General features: G+C 35.5%; 1 protein-coding gene across 6 annotated transcripts; it reads left to right on the forward strand.

Annotated features, from left to right (window-relative positions):
* Positions 1-1,069: 1,069 nt before the first annotated feature.
* LOC130669023 (potassium/sodium hyperpolarization-activated cyclic nucleotide-gated channel 3-like) lies at positions 1,070-21,679 on the forward strand. Of its 6 annotated transcripts, none has more exons than XM_057471679.1 (14): positions 1,070-2,390; positions 4,138-5,354; positions 6,377-6,654; positions 6,786-7,027; positions 7,212-7,426; positions 7,555-7,810; positions 8,690-8,944; positions 9,068-9,198; positions 11,525-11,665; positions 13,463-13,615; positions 13,746-13,895; positions 16,991-17,143; positions 17,270-17,617; positions 17,784-21,679. In XM_057471679.1, exons 2-14 carry the CDS (start codon positions 4,739-4,741, stop codon positions 18,056-18,058), a joined length of 3,213 nt encoding a protein of 1,070 aa, XP_057327662.1. In that variant the 5' UTR covers positions 1,070-2,390; positions 4,138-4,738; the 3' UTR covers positions 18,059-21,679. The 6 variants fall into 6 exon arrangements, with proteins under 6 accessions (XP_057327662.1, XP_057327664.1, XP_057327660.1 ...); XM_057471681.1 differs by having other exon boundaries at positions 13,746-13,883; XM_057471677.1 differs by having other exon boundaries at positions 1,071-2,390; positions 16,976-17,143.
* Positions 21,680-21,682: the final 3 nt, after the last annotated feature.

Below are 21,682 nucleotides of genomic sequence, written 5' to 3' on the forward strand. Positions count from 1 at the left end.
TTTAACTCTTATAAATTTAACTATTTTCTCCGTACATATAAAATGCTAATAAAAAGTGTACATTCAGTAGCGTACACAATATCTCCTCTTTTTATTTTACTTTTACCCATCTTGTATTCATAAAAACAAAAAAAAACTTAAATGAACAAGAGAAGAAAAGAGCATTTTATAAAGAACCAGAAGATGTACCTCGACAAGATTCATCAAACATGGATACGACGAGTATTAAATTATATAGCTCATATATTTACGTACCATCTCCTTTGGCATATTTTTTTTTATTATACACAATATAATGTATTATAATTCAAGTTAAGTATATAAGTAAAGAGGGATGTTATCATCAAAGCGTAATGACTAATCGATCCGCTGTGTAATACTGAGGAGTATGTCGACGCAGTTCGACGCGCCGAATCGTTAGACGCAATTTATTCGACGCGTGTTGATTAATTATAACTACAGTTTATAGCCGATCCTCTTTGCCTTAATTTACATCATCCCTCTGTGGATTATAAAGCTCTAATGTAATCGAATATATCATTAATATCATAATCATAATCATCATCATCATCATCTTCGTTATTATTACTGTAGTTTTTTTTTTAAATTTATGTCAAAATTGACATTGATGTATTTGTTGTCCATTTAAAAATTTCCTTGCTTGCAAAAACATTCAATACCGATCCATTATCCTCTTTGGTACACAGAGATGAGATTAAACGCGTGGTTCAACCACCGGTATATATAAGTATATATGTATATATCTGCAGTCGCACATGGCGCAACGCAGTAATTGTGATAACGTTATGACGCAACGTCATACTTCAGGGAATAAAAAAAAGGCGACTCTTCGTCATTTAAACGACTGGTGCATTTGCTGACATCAGTGGATGTCAAGTACCACCGGGTTGGTGACACACTATCAATTAAAGTAATAAGAAGTATATATAATATTACATTGTTCATTATATATATGTATATATGAGAGTAGAATAAGGAATAATAAAACCGGTAGATGTAGACCAATGACACGTTGGTTGCTCCTGCGCCCTGGGATGCTGGATGATCCCTCTTTTCTCTGAACTCTCTGACGTCTCTGGTCCTGCGCGAAGATACTCCAGTCACCCTCTGTCCAGATTTAACTGACGTTAAACCAGTGATAGCCAGGCAGCCTCCATAGCCGCTTCCTGTTTCCTGTTAAATCAGTTCCAAAGCCGGACTTGTTCATTTTTTATATCGACTCTCGCAACGTGCTTTTAAATAATTCAGTCGAGAAGTTTAAATCAGAGGTAACTCGCCAAGTGCTGAGAAGAAAATTAAGTCTAGAAGAAAGCAAGACAACGGATGCTTGATTATCCGAATCAAAGATTTAAATAATAGTTGAGTTAATTACGAGCTGAATGAGCTTGAAATAATAGTGAGCATGAGCGAATCTTCTCTAGTGGTCTGTGATATCAATACAAGATTTTCCTCAGTGTCTTTGCTCCAAAATCATCTCCGCGGATTTTAGATCCGCGATATCTGAGCGCACATACAATAGTACTCTATAAAATAAATAACTGATACGGTCCATATACATATACATTTATACATACATATATATATGTATTTCTGCTAAATAAAACGCGCAGGACTCTGCAGTGGGTGATAAACCAGAGCCAATCACGCGTTCTCGGTGTCCCGCCATGTCACGAGTGGCATAAGCATTCGAAAAAGCTACGAAATATATACGACATACTATTACTATATTTTTAAAAATATTTAGTGTGTATACAAGGGTGAAAAATGTTTGCAGTACAGGTCCTAATGTTCATGCTGATGGTTCTCTTGGTAATAGCCACGCATTTGTTATGAACATGAGGCTACGATGTGTAGATAAACACTCATGGGATTTGTTTACGTTCTGTGACGTATATTTTTATTCATATATTATGTAACACATCCCTTTATATAAATATATATATTTATTTTTGTCACTGTGCCGGTGAATGGAATTTTAATGAAGTTGATGCAGCGTGAGGATTACAGATCTTCAGACCGGAAATGTGCGCAAATATTTTACGGGAGTATTAATGGCAATGTGACGTCGGTGTCGTAATGGTAATAATGGAAATGAAAATGTTGGAAGCAAGGAAATTTGATTGATGTTAGAAAGTAATAGTGAGGAACATTGATCTTGAGTTGTCATGTGGGAAAAAGTAATAATTGTCTGAGACTAAGTGCAGTAACGATGGCGGACACATTCTGACTTGATTACTACCATTATTTTTTTTTATTATCATTATTTTCCTCGTTTTATATCCTCGGGTTCACGGGCTTATATATTTATATATCTCGAGGACTCTTGTGTCAGTTCGAGATGAGCGTGATGAGGTCTCTCCGTTATACAAGTAAGTATTTTCTGTATATATATTTATAGAAAATGTTGTACTGGGGTGAGATTGTTTGTGGAAAGAGGGTGGGAGAGATAAGCCGTGAAATAATAATTATAAAAAGGTGGAGATGAAAATGAACGGCCGCGATTTCTTTGGTTTGTCGTCTGATTTAAGAAGACGAACGAGTATCGATTGATTCTCGAGTGACTCGCGTTGACGTTCTGCTTGTCTGTGAGTATAAAACGGTAATGGGGGAAAGAAAAAAAAATATGTATGAAAAATAAAAGTAAGACGTAAGTTGAGGCTCGTAAATTCCCTCGGGATTTCATTCCAAGTCTAGCGTAGTCCTGAAGCGTTGGTGGTTTATTAAAGTATGCCAAACGTTTGAGAGTAAAAAATAAAATAAAAATAATAATATAAAAGAAAAAGTAAACGTTTACTGCTCGTAAAAGTAACTTTTGGAATTTCACCGTTTTCCTTCAATTGACATTTTAGCTGAGAGCTTTTCTTCCTGATTTACGTCACATGCCACAACTATGTAGTGTGAAAGAAAACTTTATACTCTACCTATATATATATGCTATGAGAGATAACATATATTGTGGCGCGGTTTTGCACGTGTTTCGCGTTTATCTAAAATCCCCGAAAGCTCGGAAAATCACCTGTAGTCTAGTAAATTAAACCGCACACTAATCTACTCATGTAATTATCCAGTAACGGGTTTAAAAAAATAAAAAAAATCAATTGATTGAACACGTTAGAGATGATGTAAAAAAGTATATAAGTAAAGGTCTTTATATAAAAATTCTCTCTAATTAAAAATTCTATTTTTGGCCTTTACTTGACCTAATTAGCGGACAAAATGGCGACGCGTGTACTTGTTTAAATAAATTTATATGCTACACGTATCTTCAGATAAAAAAAAAGTCTGCTATATATTAATTTTTAGTGATAAAATTGTCAGGTTTTTTTTAGTCATTATTGTGCTGTTGATTGTATCGTACACCTGTGCATGGAGACGACGAAGTAGAAACCGGGTAACGAGTTTGTAGTATGATGGATGTCTCAAAGAGATGACAGAAAGTATGAACGGGATGGAAGTAAAGAGAGAGAACTTACCGAGGGAGAGACAGAGAGAGAGGAAGAGTGGAAAATACGATCGCCGTGAGCTCTACTCCAGCATCCTATCCAGCACGAGGAGAAATGGGCGACGGGGAGTTCGGACCGGGACGTCGTTTCAGTCTCCATGGTAACCCGAGAGCTCTGCTGCTGGCTTTTCCCGGTGTAGTGGCGCGGTCGAGCTACCCTCTGAGTATAGAATACAGAGTAGAGTAGAGTAGAGTAGTGGAGTAGAGTGGAGAGACGAGAGTATAAAGTAGAAAGAGAGAAAGAGAGCGTGTAAGGGCTCTTTGCGTCGTGCGACCATTTTATACGCACGCGATTACAAGCTACGATGACTATGATGTGACCCAGGGGATGACGATAGAACACGAGTAGAGAACTGGGTCTATATATGTGGAGGAATATCGGCAGGATGTGGGGACGGGGGGACAGATGAATACGGGCGACGATCCTCCGTGACAGGGACTATTTTTCATTTGGCCCCTCGACAACCTTTTGTTGTACCTAATTTTGTACGAGTCTGCATGACAATAAATAACCGATGAAAAGACGTATAGGTTTTTTTATGTTTTTTTTTTTTACGTATAGAGTTGATGTTGCTGTTGTTATTTAAAGTTTCTTCCTTAATTATTTTTTGCAGGTGAGGGAGGGCTGCTGCTGTCGTCGGTGCTATTGCGGAGGAGAAAATCGAACTATCGAGAATACTCTAGCACCACAACGCATGGGAAATGAGTCGGTGGTAGATCAGAGACACTTGTTGCTTGAACGAGTCGTAAGAGATCGGGGCAGAAGCCGACGAAGAAGAGGTGTAAGTGGACGAGAACGTGGAAGGAGGAAGAAGAGGAAACGGCCGGGTGGTTGAACTGGAAAAAATAATATTTGTTGTACGAAGAAGAACAAGTTGCGGTGGAGGTGGTGGTGCTCGTCAAAAAGGAACCCGGAGAGGAAGGAATAGAGAAGCTGGAAAAGTACCGGCAGCAGTTGCAACAGCAGCAACGATTAGTGAAGCGCTGACACGGAAAATGATTGAGGCCAAGTTGTGGGTCGTGCGGTGACATCCGGTCGCGCGCATTGTCCAATCCTGGTTGGACATGTTCGCGTGAAAAGACAGGATTTAAATGTCTACAACTATATTATGTCTACATAACAGCAACAAAAATAAATAATAATAATAATAATTATTATTTATAATTAAATAAAATAACAATATTACACTCGGTTTTATAAATGAGATGAAATGAATGGGTTTTTGGGAGGACTGTAGTGAGGAAGCGGCACTCGAGCAAGCTGCTTCCGTCAGCCGGTGTTCCGCCGGTAAATTTAATTATAATAATAAAATAAACAACCATAATAAAAATAATAATAATAATAATAATAACAGCAGAAATAATTTGACGGACCATCATCACACGTGGAGGGACGCGGCTACAGTGGCGGCTGCGCCGACGACGATCGGAAGGCTGGATTACCTCCGTGGAATGTCTTCGGGCGCCAAGCGGCTGGTGCAGTCGCTGAGGGGCCATAACGGTGCTAGTGCCAGCGGACAATCATCTGCTCATCTCGGTAAAAACGATTGTTTCGCAGTACGCGGTGGCGGTGTTGATAACTCGGGAGCTGGAAGTACCAGTGCCACGCGACTCTGTTATTACGACAGCGGTCACGAGCTAGACGAGATTTCCGTTGTCGGGAGTGCCGCGACCCCAACGACACCCTGTCACTACTCGTCAGTAAATAAGTACGGGAGCGGACAGACGCTCTACAGTATCGCGACTACTGTGCCGCCCGCGGCTATTTCGACCCCCGTTGCTCCATCATCCGCGATATCTTCCACCGCAAGAGGAGCTGCGACGGCTGCTGGTAAGTTCTCATTCATTTCTTCTAACACTTACGTTGTTTTATAATGACATGAGATCATCCATAACTTTTTTAGACGATATATTTTTTTTGTCTGCGTTATAAATTTTCCCTGGTTACGCTTATCAAGTTACCGTAACAAATTATCATCAGGCGCAAAAGCAACATTTTGTATTTAACTGAATTTCCCCAGTTTCACTTGGACGAGTAAACTGGAAACATCGTTCTGCTTCTCAGCGCATCCGGGTGACAGAGGCTGATCCAATTAAAGGACAACTCGATTCTGTCTAAACCGAGATGAGAGTGCTGAAAGTTGCTCTGTATTTCTCTAGTTCAACCTAACATTTATAAATATATATGTATAGCATACATACTGACAGAGTTTATCTTGCCGGTCTGATCTGTTTGGTAAATTAAACTCTAGCGTAAATGCTAAATGCATTCCCGTACTACTGATCGATGCTTTAACTTTGGTCCAGTGGCAGTTGGAGCTCCAGTTCCAGTCGTATTCCAGTTACCAGTTACCAGTTTACAGTTAGTAATATAACACAGGCTGGACTCGTGCCCAATATTATAGGCCTGAGTTTATCGATGGATCCCACTGTGAGATTGTTCAATGCGATTGGCTATTTGCCAGTTATCGAACGATATTTTATATACATGAGTTTGTTACTCCGGCGCTATATCAGGGCAGGGATCGGTTTGATTCCAGTCGCGTCAATCCATGGATTTTTATTGTTGAATAAAAATATAATAAAAAGTCAACCGAACGTGAAAAAAATATTTATTTTTAATCTTTTTAAATTTATATCTGAATAAATGGGCGATGGATATCGTAAAAATATATCGAGCATCAGAAACAGATTCACAAAATCCATTAGTCGATAGTAAATCAGTGTTAAGTAAATTCTGTTGGGTATTTAGGCAAATTGGGCTCAATTTTCTGGGCGATTAGCGTTCGATATCCGCTCGGACACCATCAGCATAGTCATGCACAAATTATTAATGCCGTAAATGTCTCGTAGGTCAAGCATCGACCGGCAGTTATCCGGGTCTGATCGGCGGCTATGGAGACGGCGATAGGCGGATTGGGAATGCCCGTGCACCGGACATCAGACTTAGGGGTGAGGAAGACACCAAGAGTGTCGAGAGTACGGTATCGAGGTCCAAACAGAGTTTGCTGGACATGGGATTCGATCGGCTGATGGGTCGGCCGTCTAATCAACGGTATTACCACCAACATCATCATTACCAGCAGCATCAACAGTCAAAAGACCAGCGCGGTCGTCAGCAGGAGCAGCAGGTTTGTTTTATCACTAAAATAATGAATGTATGTACTACGAAAAATACTTTAGTTTGTACTTAATAGTAACTATTAGTTGCCATATTACTTTATTTTTATCTTTCTTACGTCTAATGAAACGTATTTCGTAGATTTACTCTGTTTCGCAGAGATACTTTGGCTCGTCTCGCGATTCTCTGCACGGGGCGTACGTAAATCGTGGTGCGAGTGAGCTAGACCTGAGTCGTAAGTCAAGAAGAAAGGATCAGTCTCGGGGTAAGTTAAAATTTCCAAATGTCGTGAGTCTGAGCTCGTCGCGGGATGCGTCCCATCTGCGCAGTTTGGCCTCCACGAATCATCTAAATGTTAACAGCAGCTGCAACGGCACTGAAACGTGAGTTGGATTTTTATTAAAACAGCATCAGCACCAGTATTTCCAGTAGCAGAACTAGTATCTCTACTTTTAGTTATACTTATACTTCTAGTTCTAATAAAAATCTATAAACTAATCAATGAAGACTAGTTAGAAGTTAGTGAGCCGAAGAATATAAATGAAAGTTATGTTGAAAACTTTACAGAAGATACACAGCCCAACAACAGCAGCAGCAGCGAGGAAGCCGGGGGTACCCAGGACAACCTGGCCAGCGAGGTTTTAGAACCGGCGCACCTAATTGGTCGTTTGTCTTTGATCCCGCGGGACGATTATGTTATTATTGGTCGATGGTGGTATCCTTGGCTTTCCTCTACAACTTCTGGGTCATCATCTATAGGTTTGCCTTCCAGGAAATAAACGGTTAGTCATCTAAGCCGGCAATCACTCGATAGCTTTATCGGAGCTTTCTGAGAAATCTAATCTAACATTTTCTCCAACCATCACCTCATCCGTTACGTTCATTTTTATTTTTATTTTTGCTTTTTCAGGTGAAACGCTAGTGGTGTGGTTCTGCCTCGACTACTTTTCAGACCTTCTTTATCTTGTGGATATAGTGTTTCATTTTCGTACGGGTTATCTCGAAGACGGGGTGCTGCAAACTGACGCAACTAAATTAAGAAACCACTACATGAATACCACAACATTTTATATTGACTGCCTGTGCCTGCTACCCCTTGACTTTTTGTACTTATCTATAGGGTTCAACAGTATCCTCCGAAGTTTTAGGCTCGTTAAAATTTACCGGTTAGTTTTCATTCATTTTTTTATGTTAATTTACTCCTCACTTAAATAACTCGCGACTTTATTATAGAATTTTTTTTACGCGCAGCGAACTCGCGCTCAGAAAAAATTTGCTGGATTATTATACTATCAAAATAGCATGTTTAAATATTACATCAATGAAACATAATTTTATCTTCATAAACAAACTTGCAAGCTTTACTTTTTCATTAAAAATATGTTATTAATTACGTCTAAACTTTTAATTACTTATTAAAATAAAAAATAAAGTTCAGCGTTTAAAGTTCATTGTAATATTTTCGTTCGTTAATAAACTTTAAATTTAACATTATTATTATTTTTTTTTTTTACAAGGGATATTAAAAGTAAATTGAAAAGAGAATAAAAATAGCCTCCATTTTAAATTTCTATTTTCTATTTTATTTTGGTGATTTCAGTGAATTGAAAATTCGTTATGTCGAGATCGAAAAAAAAAAATGTTTTGTATTTTTGCTGGTAATTGACGAGATAAATCCCCGACAATGCAGCAAATAAAATAACAAAGGAAACTATTTTTGTTTTTAAAATAAAAAGCTAATGTCTTTCGATAAATCGGATTTGTTGATGTGAAGTTAAAGGTAAAATTTTTGCTTTAAGCCCATGGCCAATCATGTTAGAACACCGCCGCGTTTATCTGCGGCAATAAATTTGAAAAAAGATAAAAAAATATATAAGAAAGTTTGCTAACAAATCTTGGAAAATTTAAATCCACTGAAAGATTTATCGCGCTGAGTGTATAGGGTACAAAATCTATGACATTCTCTCCCTTGAATTTATAAATCACCATCACCGGCTCCGGTTATTTATTTATTTATATAAAATATATTTATATTTTCCTATCAGATTCTGGGCGTTTATGGATCGCACTGAACGACACACCAATTATCCGAATTTATTTCGATCCACATCCTTGATTCATTACTTGCTGGTGATATTTCACTGGAACGGGTGCCTCTATCATATTATTTATAAGAACAACGGGTTTGGGAGCAAAAACTGGGTGTTCAATGACTCCGAAGCCGCGGATGTAGTGAAGCAGTATCTGCAAAGTTACTACTGGTGCACGCTCGCCTTGACAACTATCGGCGATTTGCCGAGGTACTTTTTCCTTTTAATTTCAATTAACGATAGCTCGTCACAATTTTTCAGCTCCTACATCGCGACCGTTGAATTTAACTTTTTTTGTACTGCTGTTTATTTTTATTGATGTTTATGTTACAGACCACGGAGCAAAAGCGAGTATTTGTTTGTTATAGTCCAGCTACTGTTTGGTTTGTTGCTTTTTGCAACCGTCCTCGGTCATGTAGCCAACATCGTAACATCTGTCAGTGCAGCACGTAAAGAATTTCAAGGTACAGTGATATTAATGAATAAACTCTACAAATAGCACAGTATGTATGTAATCTAATTATCTTTTTCATTATTCGTAATATAATTTAACGTCCAAGTTGTTATAAATTGATATTGACTACAATGCCGCGGATCCAGTGGGCGTATTAATCAAAAATTATTTATAAAAAGTGATCGACTCAGTTTATATATGTAGCTGTCAATATGTAGGTACATATATATGTATATTTATATATATAGAGAGAGGGAGAGACAGGGAGAGACGGGGAGAGACAGAGAAAAAATCAATTGTAAATTGCGAACGATGAAATGTGAAGAATGTGTTGGGCAAAATGAACAAATGAGGACAATAAGTTGCAGATAAATTGTCGAAGAAGTGTTATAAATCAACGTCTAAATTTTATACATATGTATGTATATATAACAGTGTGTTGAGTAAAAAACAGAATCGGATTTTAAAGAAGCGAAAGGAAATAGTATTATATAGAATACCGGGAACCCGGGTCTTTCTCCTGGGGTAGAGAGTGAGATATTTTAAAAATAAAACATGAAAAAATAAGAAAAAAATTGGTGGAGGTAATCCCGCGAAGATGCGGGAAAGAATATGTCTCGGCGTTGGAGCAAAGACTAGAAAAGTTGTAGCATGGGGTTGAGGTGCCGTAGAGTGAGGATGAGGATGAGGATGCGAGAGTAGAGGTAGAATAATATAAGGAAAAGAAATAGCTTGGGGCAAGTTGCGGATAGCAATCCCCCGCTCTCGTTCTACTATCCAGGATAATTTCGAGATATATCTCGTGAAATATCCATGGAACGCAAGCTCTCGTGAGAGACTAGAGGTACAACGACCCTCAGGCGCCGCGTACCTAAGGCCCGATATTATTTACCGCTACACCATTTTTGGTATCCGTCACGATTTATATTTTTTTTATTTTTTTAACCAGATATAAATAAGTGCGCTTTTTATTATTTTGTTAATGATGTTATTATCGTCGTAATGAGAAAGCTCTTTGTTGCTGTGAAAAATGAGGAAAAGGAAACAGACAAAGATCCACAGAAAAAAGAGTTCTGTAAAAATTACAGAAAAGTTTGTTAAATTTATAGAAGTTCCTCTGTAAATTTATTTATGTTACAAAAATAAAATATTTCATCTGCAAATGATACAGATTGTTCTCTGTAATTTTTACAAAACGTTTTTTCTTTGTGGAAATACAGAGGTAGAGGTAGAGGTAGAGATAGAAACAGAGTTCATTGATGCCTCAAAAAGGGTGACGAACGTGGAAAAAGGTATCGCGTTAAATTTAAATCTAAATTGAACTCAGTCAGCTATATAACAGGGTTGCCAGTGGGTGTCGCGTCGTATCTCAGTCGCCCTCAAGCTCGAAATTTAAACTCCAAGTGCACATCAACCGTGCGAGAATGTGCTGCGGCGTATAATAAACATAAACCGAGTACGAAATAATTTATCGTTTCTCGGCATATATCGCCGATTATAAAAGCTCCAGCGCCCGTTGCTCTGGCAATACCAGTTACGGTTTAAGTCTTTAAATAATGTTCCATAAAGTTGCTCCGCACGCATCAAGCATTTGTCCATCCACCCATCCAACATCCAGCATTCGCATCAGTTTCAGTTTAGCTGTTGAATATTAAACTAAATAAAAAAGTAACGTCAAAAGTGTGGGAACAGAAAGTGCGCAGACTATTTCCACACATTTAACGACTGGAATAAAACCCGCAAACTTTAATAATCCTGAAAAAAGTTCAAAGTAAAGAATTAATCGAAAAAACTCTCGATTGATTTAAAAAGTCTGAGAGTACATACGTAGATAGCATGGTTTTGTTAGTACGAGTTGGTGAGTCTTCCCGTTTGTTTGTAAGAACTTAGGGCTGAAGTTATGATATTGCTAACGACTTGACTTTATCCAACTTGTTTCCTGGCTTTATCCTCACTTTATTTTCTTAACTCTCTTACTGTACGTATTACATTATAGACTTTCCTAGCGGTTCTGCGATAAGTTGCTCTTGTTGCGCTACATACTTGCTATTGCACAGAGCCCCAAGAATGCGGAGAAATTAAGTAGTATGGGGTCTGTTTGAACCAAGTACCGATGAATATTTAGCTTGGCCGAGGTCTACACCACCAGCCAAAGTCTCTACTCCGTTACCGGCGTCTTCGGTAACATCTCGAGTACCTTGTTCTACTTTTAAATTCCACTTTACTTTATTCTACTCTGTATTATACTTGGACTTGTACTTGAGCTGCTATTTTCCAGATCTACAAAACAACTTGCTGTTGTACATGTACATAAAAAGTGAATTTAAATGTTGCAGCTAAACTCGACGGGGTAAAGACTTACATGCGAATGCGCCGTGTGCCAAATCACCTGCAAATCAAAGTGATCAAGTGGTTTGACTATTTGTGGCTTACGCAAAAGTGCTCGGATGAAGAGAAGGCCGTGAGCTGTCTGCCTGGTAAGTTAATTAACCCAACAGTTGACGAACCACTTACTTAGTCATCACTTAAAGTGTTTTAGTAGATATGCATCTAAGTCTGTCTATGTTTATGTACGACTACATCAATCTACTCGAAATCAATCTCTCTAATATATACCCCAGTACATGCACACTTCAAATGCATCACCGCAGAGTACTTCTACTAAATTAATAGTTTAACTAAGTCACAACTTTGCGGTGCTGTGAGAATAATTTCATCTTGCCTCAATACTACTCACAGATACAATAAACTTCTATATGTATACATATATATATGTTTGCTGAGTAATTTTAATCCCCAATATCTAATGCTCGTGCTAATCATTTATTGCCCTTGACATAATAATATATTCAATATATGTATGCATATATACCGAGAAATTTATGGTAATAATCACTATATATTATGGGAGTGGTTTCCATATCGTATGGTAACTGCTTTTTTTTTACACAGCTGAAAATTTTGTGTTCTTGTGTATAAAAAATCAATGGTTAAAAATTTTGAGTCAATTATTTGACACCATCAAGTGTAAATTTAACTAAAGTTGCTAGGAAAAAAGAGCAGTTGAAAAATTACAGTTTCGTATAGAAGTAAAGCGCTCCGAGCCTGAAACTGTAAAAATTACATTTTTTATCAGTACATTTTACAGCAATAACAAATATTACAGTTTCAAACTCGATATTGTCGATTTAAGCTGTAAAATTTTCTGCTTAAAATTGTATTAATTTTATTACTATACCAAATTTCTAAAATTACAGTTTAAGCTTTAATGTTTAAAGATTTTTGCCCGGAAGGCCTATTTTTACTGTAGAAACTGTAATTTTTCAACTACTCTTTTTTCCGTGTGAATGTGTTATCTGATCTCAATAGGTTTTAAACCCAAATTATTGTTTAACACAAGTATAATGTGTTAAGATAACACAAAGAATTGAGTGGACCGTTTGGGACATGTGATTTGTGTTCAATTAAACAAAAATTTTTCAACTGTGTATCGATTATAGAAATGGCAAGGGTAAAAACTATGGTAACCATTCTTATCTACATGGGTTTTGTTCCTATACGATGTCGGAATACTTCCTATAAAATTATGGTCATGGTTCCCCTAATAGTAAAACTTATAGGAATCATTACCATAATATATAGTAACGCTTACCATAGTAGTGTGGAAGTATAGGAATGATTACCATAAAATTATGGGAAGATTTCACATATATGGGGGTGGTTACCATGACGTATAGGGTTTATTCCCATACGCACCTAGGAACTGTTTCAATGTAGATATAGGATTTATTACAGAGACTATGGAACCTATTCCTGTGAGTATGGTAATCATTACCACCATTCAATCGCCATACGACATAGACTACACTGAGAGAAAAAAGTGTATATTTCCAAGTAAAATTTCTTGATTTAAGTATTATTTTACTTAAATAGTGCCAAGTAAATATTTTCTTAATTTTAGTAAAAATGCATTGTCTGTAGAAATTTATGAGTAGATTCAAACAATTGTTATAAAGATAAGAAATATTATACTTCGATGTAGTAAATTTTTTCTTGTTTTTAGTATTATGAGTTAAGTAAACATGGTTACTTGAATTTAATTTTTTTTTCTCTCAGTGTATTATATAGTTATGGCAATTTTTCCCAAAAGTTATAGACGTATGTCCCATAATTCCAAGTGATTATTACTATAACGTTATGGGTTGATATTTTATCAACATACGTTGATGCATAATTTTCTCTGTATAAAGTTTGAATAAACTGGTGGTTTTCAGATAAACTAAAAGCGGAAATAGCTATAAATGTTCACCTAGATACACTGAGAAGAGTTGAAATATTCCAAAATACAGAGGCTGGATTTCTCTGTGAGTTGGTACTTAGATTGAGACCGGTGCTCTTTTCACCGGGAGATTATATATGTCGAAAAGGTAAGGGATATTTATGTGTTACAGTTTAAATGTTTTAATAAAATATCCAGGTTGAAGGAGTTGGATAACCGATGCCGGTGAATAATAGCAGTTAATAATGATGATGTATCGCTATGGTCACTTGTTGCAGGTGAGGTAGGCAAGGAAATGTATATAGTAAATCGTGGAAGGCTGCAAGTTGTAGCAGACAACGGGAAGACTGTGCTGGCAACACTAAAAGCCGGCTCGTACTTCGGGGAAATCAGCATTCTCAATATGGGGACTGCAGGTAAAGAGTGCGGTAAATATTCCAAGCAGCCAGGGGGCCTGTCAGAGCCACGAGTGCTGTCCCCCTCGTGTTTTCATTTATGATCGTCGATCAGATCAATCATCCATCTATTAATATATATATATATATATGTACGCACAATATATATATAAATATTAATAATTTATATCCGCAACTAAATTCTCCCCACTCATCGTTGAGCAAGACGTCGAGAGACCGGGTATGAGTCGATCACTAATGATAATTACTTTCCTCTACTGTAATATATATACACTGGGTATAATAAAATACTCTGGTTTATTCTTATTTACATTTATATATATATATCTATAGATATATTTTCTATAATCGACGTTTGGTTCAACCTTTTTATTAATTACGTCCACCGAGTGTACTTACACACCGATTGCTCCTTGGCTATTTACCCTGTCCAATATTCATTTAAAAAGAAAAAAGAAAAAAAAGTTTAAGTAAAGATAAAGTACACCATTAATGTTCCTTCCTTACATTTATTCATTCGCCTTATTTTTCATCTCGCTCTGTCGGTTCTAGTCTAAAGTGCCGAGTTTAATCGATCACGACAAACTAGCTCTGAACGCTGCATAATACTTATTATTTTAATAAATATATGTATATATATATTCAAATTTAGCTTGAAAATAAAATAATAACAATAGTAATATAATTAAGTAGACAGACAGACGGTAAAGTTTGTCTTGATCAACTTTACTCGCTAATACTTTTTCACTTTCCCTGTTTACAATTAATGTTATGCATACTCTCGAGTATTGACTTCGAGACGCTAATTAATATTTTTACTATACTATCAATACTTTTTTTACATATTCATCAAAGATATTTATCAATATAAATATAATTAATCTGTACGCTGTAACAAATCGGGAGTAAATTCCGCGGGAATATTTTATTTAAATCACGCGGAGTTCCGGAGTTTTTAAAAAATCTGCCTACAGAACAAATTGGGAGTTTTTTTTTTCAGTGAAAGGATTTTATTTAAATCCGATCCAGAGTTTTTCGGGTTAAAATAATCTCGTCTATAGAGAAATTTCACAAAAAAAAAAATGCGCTCCGAATTTAACCCGCGTTCACTCCGCGATTTTTTTACAGTGCACCATATTAATTGTAGATAAATATATAAATTGATAAATATCTTTACCTATATATTTTTTATATATAAATTGACTTGCACCCCACTCTATTATACTTTGGCTCACAAATTTTATTAAATAATTTTTTTGCTCTACTGTACGTAGTATTTTAAAATTAATCAGTAGCCATTTTGTTTCTAATAATTATTATTATTAAATATTTACTGTATGTGTGCAACTTATTGATACAAGTATAAATATTTACTATATATTAACAAAAAGCTTTTTTTGTATCATCATTTTATTTCCGTAGTTATCTTTAATTTTTTATACGTATCATGTAGAGTCTAATATATATATATTTTACATAGATATATATATTTGTATACATTATATGCATTTGCTATGAGTAGAGTTGGGCATTTCAATTATTTCATAGAGAGCTAATGGAAAAGTAATATTGACGCAGCGGAAAAATAATAAAAAAAATAAAAATACATTGATAATAATAACAATAATAATAATAGAAAAAAAAAAAAAAGGTGTAATCGATATTCCACATTCTGGCTTACGCCTGCTGGACATGGAACATCGATAACTGATCGGGATTATTCCGCGCAAGGTGAGGATCTGATGAGCGAACTGATGCGAGATACCAGCTCTCGTGTCTGCCATTCAAAATGTTCGAATTTTCGAGTATCGGCATTTCGATGTCGAGAAGTCATTTCCGTAATGTCCATTTGCATATACATTATATATATGTATATATATTTATATAATAATATATTATCTCAAAAGCATCATTTTCTTCCGCATATCCAATAGTATCGACATGTTCATCTTCTGCCGTCAATATAATTATTACTGATATATTATACACTCATCAATATATTTATACAGGATCATTTTTAATATATACAGAAACTTTATTTTATGACAGTTGATACTTTAGTTTAAATATTTGTTGCGAAATTCAAATCTATACAAAATGCTTTCAGTTATTTTTATATTTAAATTTATTTTGTTGTTATATGTCGGGCTATTATTTTAAAATTCAACCAAATTCCGTAGGTATTTTAAAATTGTAGTATTAATAAATTTTTTTTATTTTTTTTTTTATTATTAAAACCATTACTTTTTATTTTTATTAAAAAAAAATTCATATATATTTTTACTTTAGTTTGTATTTATTTTTTTTCTGAGAAAACTCGAGGGAATTTAAAAATATATTTATCATTTTATTTTTATAAAAATTCAATCATTTATATCTCCGTCAAAACCATTCGTAGAGTAAAAGTAAATAAAAAATTTTAAATTTTATTTTTATGAACCCGCTCTAATTAAATATTTTAGAAAATATTTTTTTCACGAAAGTTGATATCTATTTAAAGACAAATTTAAATTCTCTGATGCGCGATATGTCAAAGAAAAATTATAGTTACGCTTCGATAATTTCATCCGTAAGTTTATTCAGTTTTAATTTTTTTTTAAATTACTCTGCTCCAATTTGTTACCGTTTAATTAAATGATAAAGCAAAACGGACGGCTTTTGATAAAACTGATCATAACTCAGTAAAAAAAAAATCTTGCAGAGTTTAAATTGACCCCTATCTTCTAGCCAAAACTCTGAGTTCTGCGACAGGCAGATTTGAGCCGATGTTTTTTTTTACGGAGCATTGACTTACAAATTGCACCCCCGGATTATTTCTGGCAAAAAAAAAATAATCAAAAGCATCTTAGAGTATAAACTTTAAGCTCCAAAACGAATTTTATTTTATCAGGATATCGTGGGTTCATCCGAAGTTATGAATTATAGATAAAAAAAAGTAATCCTTAATTTTTTTTGATGAGCGTATAATATATAGCTACAAAATGAGCCAAATAATAATTTTTTTTATTATTACTAAATATTAGTATGCCCGTGATATGTTATGAGCTTGATCGCCATCCCCCGATAACCGATAAATGGCTACATTATCGCAGGTAATCGACGAACAGCCAGTGTAAGGTCTGTCGGTTATTCCGACCTCTTTGTACTGAGCAAAAAAGACATGTGGGACGTGTTGAAGGAGTATCCAGCAGCGAGGGTGCGGCTTGAGGCTATTGCCGTCAAGAGGCTTGAAAAATACAAGCGAGCTCCGCTCGAGAAAGGTAAGAAAAAAAAAAAAAAAAGAAGAAGAAGAAGAAACTTGACTTGTATACTCATTAAATATTTACCTAAAGTTAAATTAATATTAACTCAAATATTTGTGGTTTGTTTGTTTATCTAACGTACAGCGGCGATGGGAAGGAGTCAAAGCACGCCGGGGTTGGTAGAGTCGGAGGGACGAATTACTCTGGAAGATATGTGGATAACACCCAGTGAATTACGTACACCACGTTCGCTATTTTCACCCAGTCCGAGCCCCATTACCGCCTCGTCGCTTCACGGTCTACGTGCGGGGGTTGATGCAGCTGTTGATACAAACACTATCGGAACAGCGGCTGCGGCGGATAGAACACGGGCTGCAGCAGACAGTCCGATGAGCGCGACCAGCAGCGGCCGCAGCAGTGAAGATCAAACTGCACGAGTTCCGCACTCGACGATGACGCAGCCGTCGATAGGCCGACAATCGACCCACTCTGGTTAGTGCGTCAGCAGTTTACAAAAAAATAAAATAACTCGTTTTGTGTATACATGCATTACTTATATGACTCATGAATATTTTATTGACCGAACGAAGATGATGATAAAAATAAAATTTTAAAAGTTTTTACGGAATATTTTATATATTTATGTTTTATGTTGCAGGCATGACTTGCAACAGCATGACACAGTTGATGTCCGAGGGTGCGGCGACGCCACTACTGGGTGTTAGCAGTCACGAAGCGTTACTTGCTGAGATAAAGCGGCTACGAGAACGTTTGATATGCTTGGAAACCGAAAATGCCGCGATGAGTGACAAATTAAACCAACAGCAGTGGGCAGTTGAACACAGACTTGCCGAAATAGAGATGCAGATTTGCGGGGCAAGTTCAACCTCAAGTGTCGAGGACACTGAGCGAAATCGCGAGAGCATTATTTAACGAGAAATCTGGCCGCGTAAAGAACGCGGCGAGACTAAAATGGACAACATAAGAAGATACATGGAAGGAACAATTACTGCTCCAACTACACCATGTGGTCTGTCAATAGGGAGTCCGAGTCAGCGTTTATTTGACAGCGATAGCGACAATGAAAATAACACCCACCGTCAACTGGGTACTTGCAATGGCTACAACTCCCATCCAGGAAGCAAATCAAATTTACTTCTTTGCATGCAGTGCGACATGGAGTCACGTAATTGTTCCTACCGTCCACGTAAATCGGTCAATCAGACTGGGAGATATCTCGAGGAGGAACGTGCGCTGAGATGCCAGGAGTGTTACGCCTTACAGCAGATCCCACCCAGCGACGATCACTGCGTGCACTGCGATATCATGACTCACGACGAGCAGCCGGATTTGATCTGCTTCGGCTGCGAGGACGACGACCGCACGACCGAGGAAGAGGGAATGGTGCTGTGTTCAAAGTGCGAGGAGCCAAGCACCGAGACCACCGAGAGTCCTGGACAAAATGGGTCAGGTACCCAGGCCTCCTCTTCGAGCGAAACCGGGAGTGCGTATCCCGTCGACGCGGTGGTCAAAATCCACGTTAATGATAAATCTTTTGACGGTGACTCGGATGACACTAATGATGACTCAAGCGCGCCTATTAATAACCGGGAATTCGAACCAGCTGATAGACTATCACCTATTGTTGAACACGTACAATCGGTTGATAATAATGACGCTAATGGAGCTGAAGATGAGTCAAATAATACCGGATTTAATGGCCAGCACAGTAGATATTTAAATAGTATGCTAGTGCTTTTTTTGTAAATACTACAATAAATAATAATAATAATATTTGTTGTTATTATTATTATTATTATTGATGTGTATCACAGTAACTAGCGAGAAAATCGTTGAGTCTAGTGTGATAGATTTATTTATAATTTAAAATAAAATTTAACGCTAGATATCAATTAATTTGAATGCACTGTAAATATATATACTGCCAAATTAAACTGTCTTTGTTTCGCACGACTAATAATTATATTATTGATCATAATAATAATGATATAGATTAGAAATAAATATAAATGATTATTTATTGGACGAGTGAGGATAAAAATAAATAAAAAGGAGATTGATAGTCGAGTGAAAATAAAAGAGAGGGTAAGCAGTAGAGTGGAAATTGCACTATTAATTATTTAAACACGACTACCGGCTCGTGTTCGGGACCAAGAAATGCCTGAATTCGCAAATAAAAAACTTAAATGTCTACCCCTTTAAAGTGTGACTACGGACTGTGACGGGATAATCGATTAATTACAATCGCGAGGAAAGAAAATTTTAATTGTACCATTTATCTGGTTGATAAAGAAACAGTAAAAGTCTCCTGATGAATAAATTTATCTCTCAATTTTACTACTGTCATTAATCTCCATTTGCCTGTTAATTGACGAGGGAATATGTCCGTTAATGAGCTGCACTGTTTGTCGGTCGTAGCGTAATACGTTAACGCTTTGACCTTGATAATTAAAAATAACAATTATTATTAAATGTAATTACGAATAATTAATTGATGATACTGAGTAAATACTAATAATAATAATTATAATTATAATAATAATTGTAATAATAATGATGTCGTCAATACGTAAATATACGGGATAATTATAATTTATTATTGATTGATAATAATTTTATCAAGTGCACCTGTACTTAATTATTAAAATTGATAATAATTAAAATATCATTGCAATAAATTTTATAAATTAATAAGCACTGATAATTTATTAAGTGATTCGTCAATGAAATTTCTCACGCCCCCAACAATTGGCAAGGGTTTTTTTATTATGTGATTAAATCATGTGTCGACTGCCTTCACTATACAACGACGTCATTAACGAATAAAAAAATCATTTTAAAAAAAATAATAAATAAAATAAAAAGTGTAGTGAACGTGATTGTAAAAAAAATAATAAATTTAAATAAAAAAATTCCGTATAGTAATTCCGCAGCGTATCGATTGACGGCGACAATATTTTATCGATTCGCTAAAATAAAAAAAAAGTTTATAATTAAAAGTAAATATTATACTGCCACTTTATTTATGTTTTATATAAGACTCCTCTCGTACGATGCCGAGTGGTTTGTTTGTACATTGATACTGAGTACGCATCGATAATTTAAACTTTAACCAGTGAAAAAGGGGATTTAAATTGTGCACACCTTTCACACTCGTAATTAATCGAATATACATACAAAGTAAAGCACTAATTCATTATGTGTACGACACCAACCACCGAGGATTTGTTTATTTTTAAGGGAGAGACTTGAGATGTATTGTAAATTTAAAAGTTTAAATTTGTAATTTACATAATAATAGATTGACGACAAAAAATATAGACGAAGTACTAAAAAAAAAAAGTATAGACGATAAAAAAAATGAATTTGAATATTGAAGCGTGAAACAAATATTAAATACGGCATGCGGCAACAAAACACAAAAAAAATAAACTAAAAAATTAATTACAGTTGGGAGCGTAAGATTTTGTTCAATGAAGCACGTACACATGAACACAGACATAAAATTTAACAATTCAACTCATCAGCTATATTATTCATATTTTAGATAGAAAACAATGCGATTTTATCAATACGAAATTGTATCAATGTGATGTGAATGCGTCTGTCTAGATACGATAGCTTTTAAAACGGGATTATCAGAGTTGACGGATGAAAAAGTATAAAAACGGACGTAAAAAAAGTTTAGCAAGTTAACGGTCGAGCACACGGATGAATACTTGGAGCTAGTGAATTAAATGTCTATACTAATTTATTTAATAAGCAGTAATGTCCCGATAAATATTATTATATATTATACGTATTTACAAATAAAATAAATTTAATTCACGCGTCAAACAATACGAATTTATGCGACACCGCAACAAACAAACTCATCCACTACTTACACACAGTAAGCAAACATATTAATGGTTGACAATTTTCATGTTCACTTTCATTAAATTTCACCACATGATATCCATCTATATACATATATATAAATATATATTTATTGATTTTACTACCAATTTTATTAACGACGCATCACATCACTCGTATTTATATAAAATTTTAAAAATAACAAAAAAAATAAATAAAATAGAATGAAAATTTGTATGTAAATATATGATGCTAACTAGGATAGACTAAAAAATTAATCGGTAATTTAAAAATGATAATCTTTGTGTATAAGGTGAAAATGTCTCGCGTCACATATTTATAATTATTGTTATCATTGTTCATTATTAATTATTATTGTAATTATTTTAGACTCATCTGTAATATCATAAAGCGTATATCGATTATGTCATAAACCGTCGAGTGCCCATCCGTACAGATTATTATTTGACGGTTCGTACTGTACTATACTAGTGCTAGTGCTAGTGCTAGTAGTGCTAGTACTTGTGACAGCTAAAATGCAATAGACATAAATGCCAACACCGGTGTTTCAGTCTTCCTACAAATACTAATACTACTACAGAATACACTAAAAAACGCTACTCGATAAAATTCGTTTATGTCAACGCATAAAAATATTTAAAAAAAGAAAAATAATAA

The sequence above is a fragment of the Microplitis mediator genome, chromosome 5, assembly GCF_029852145.1.
Source record: "Microplitis mediator isolate UGA2020A chromosome 5, iyMicMedi2.1, whole genome shotgun sequence".
NCBI lineage: Eukaryota > Metazoa > Arthropoda > Insecta > Hymenoptera > Braconidae > Microplitis > Microplitis mediator.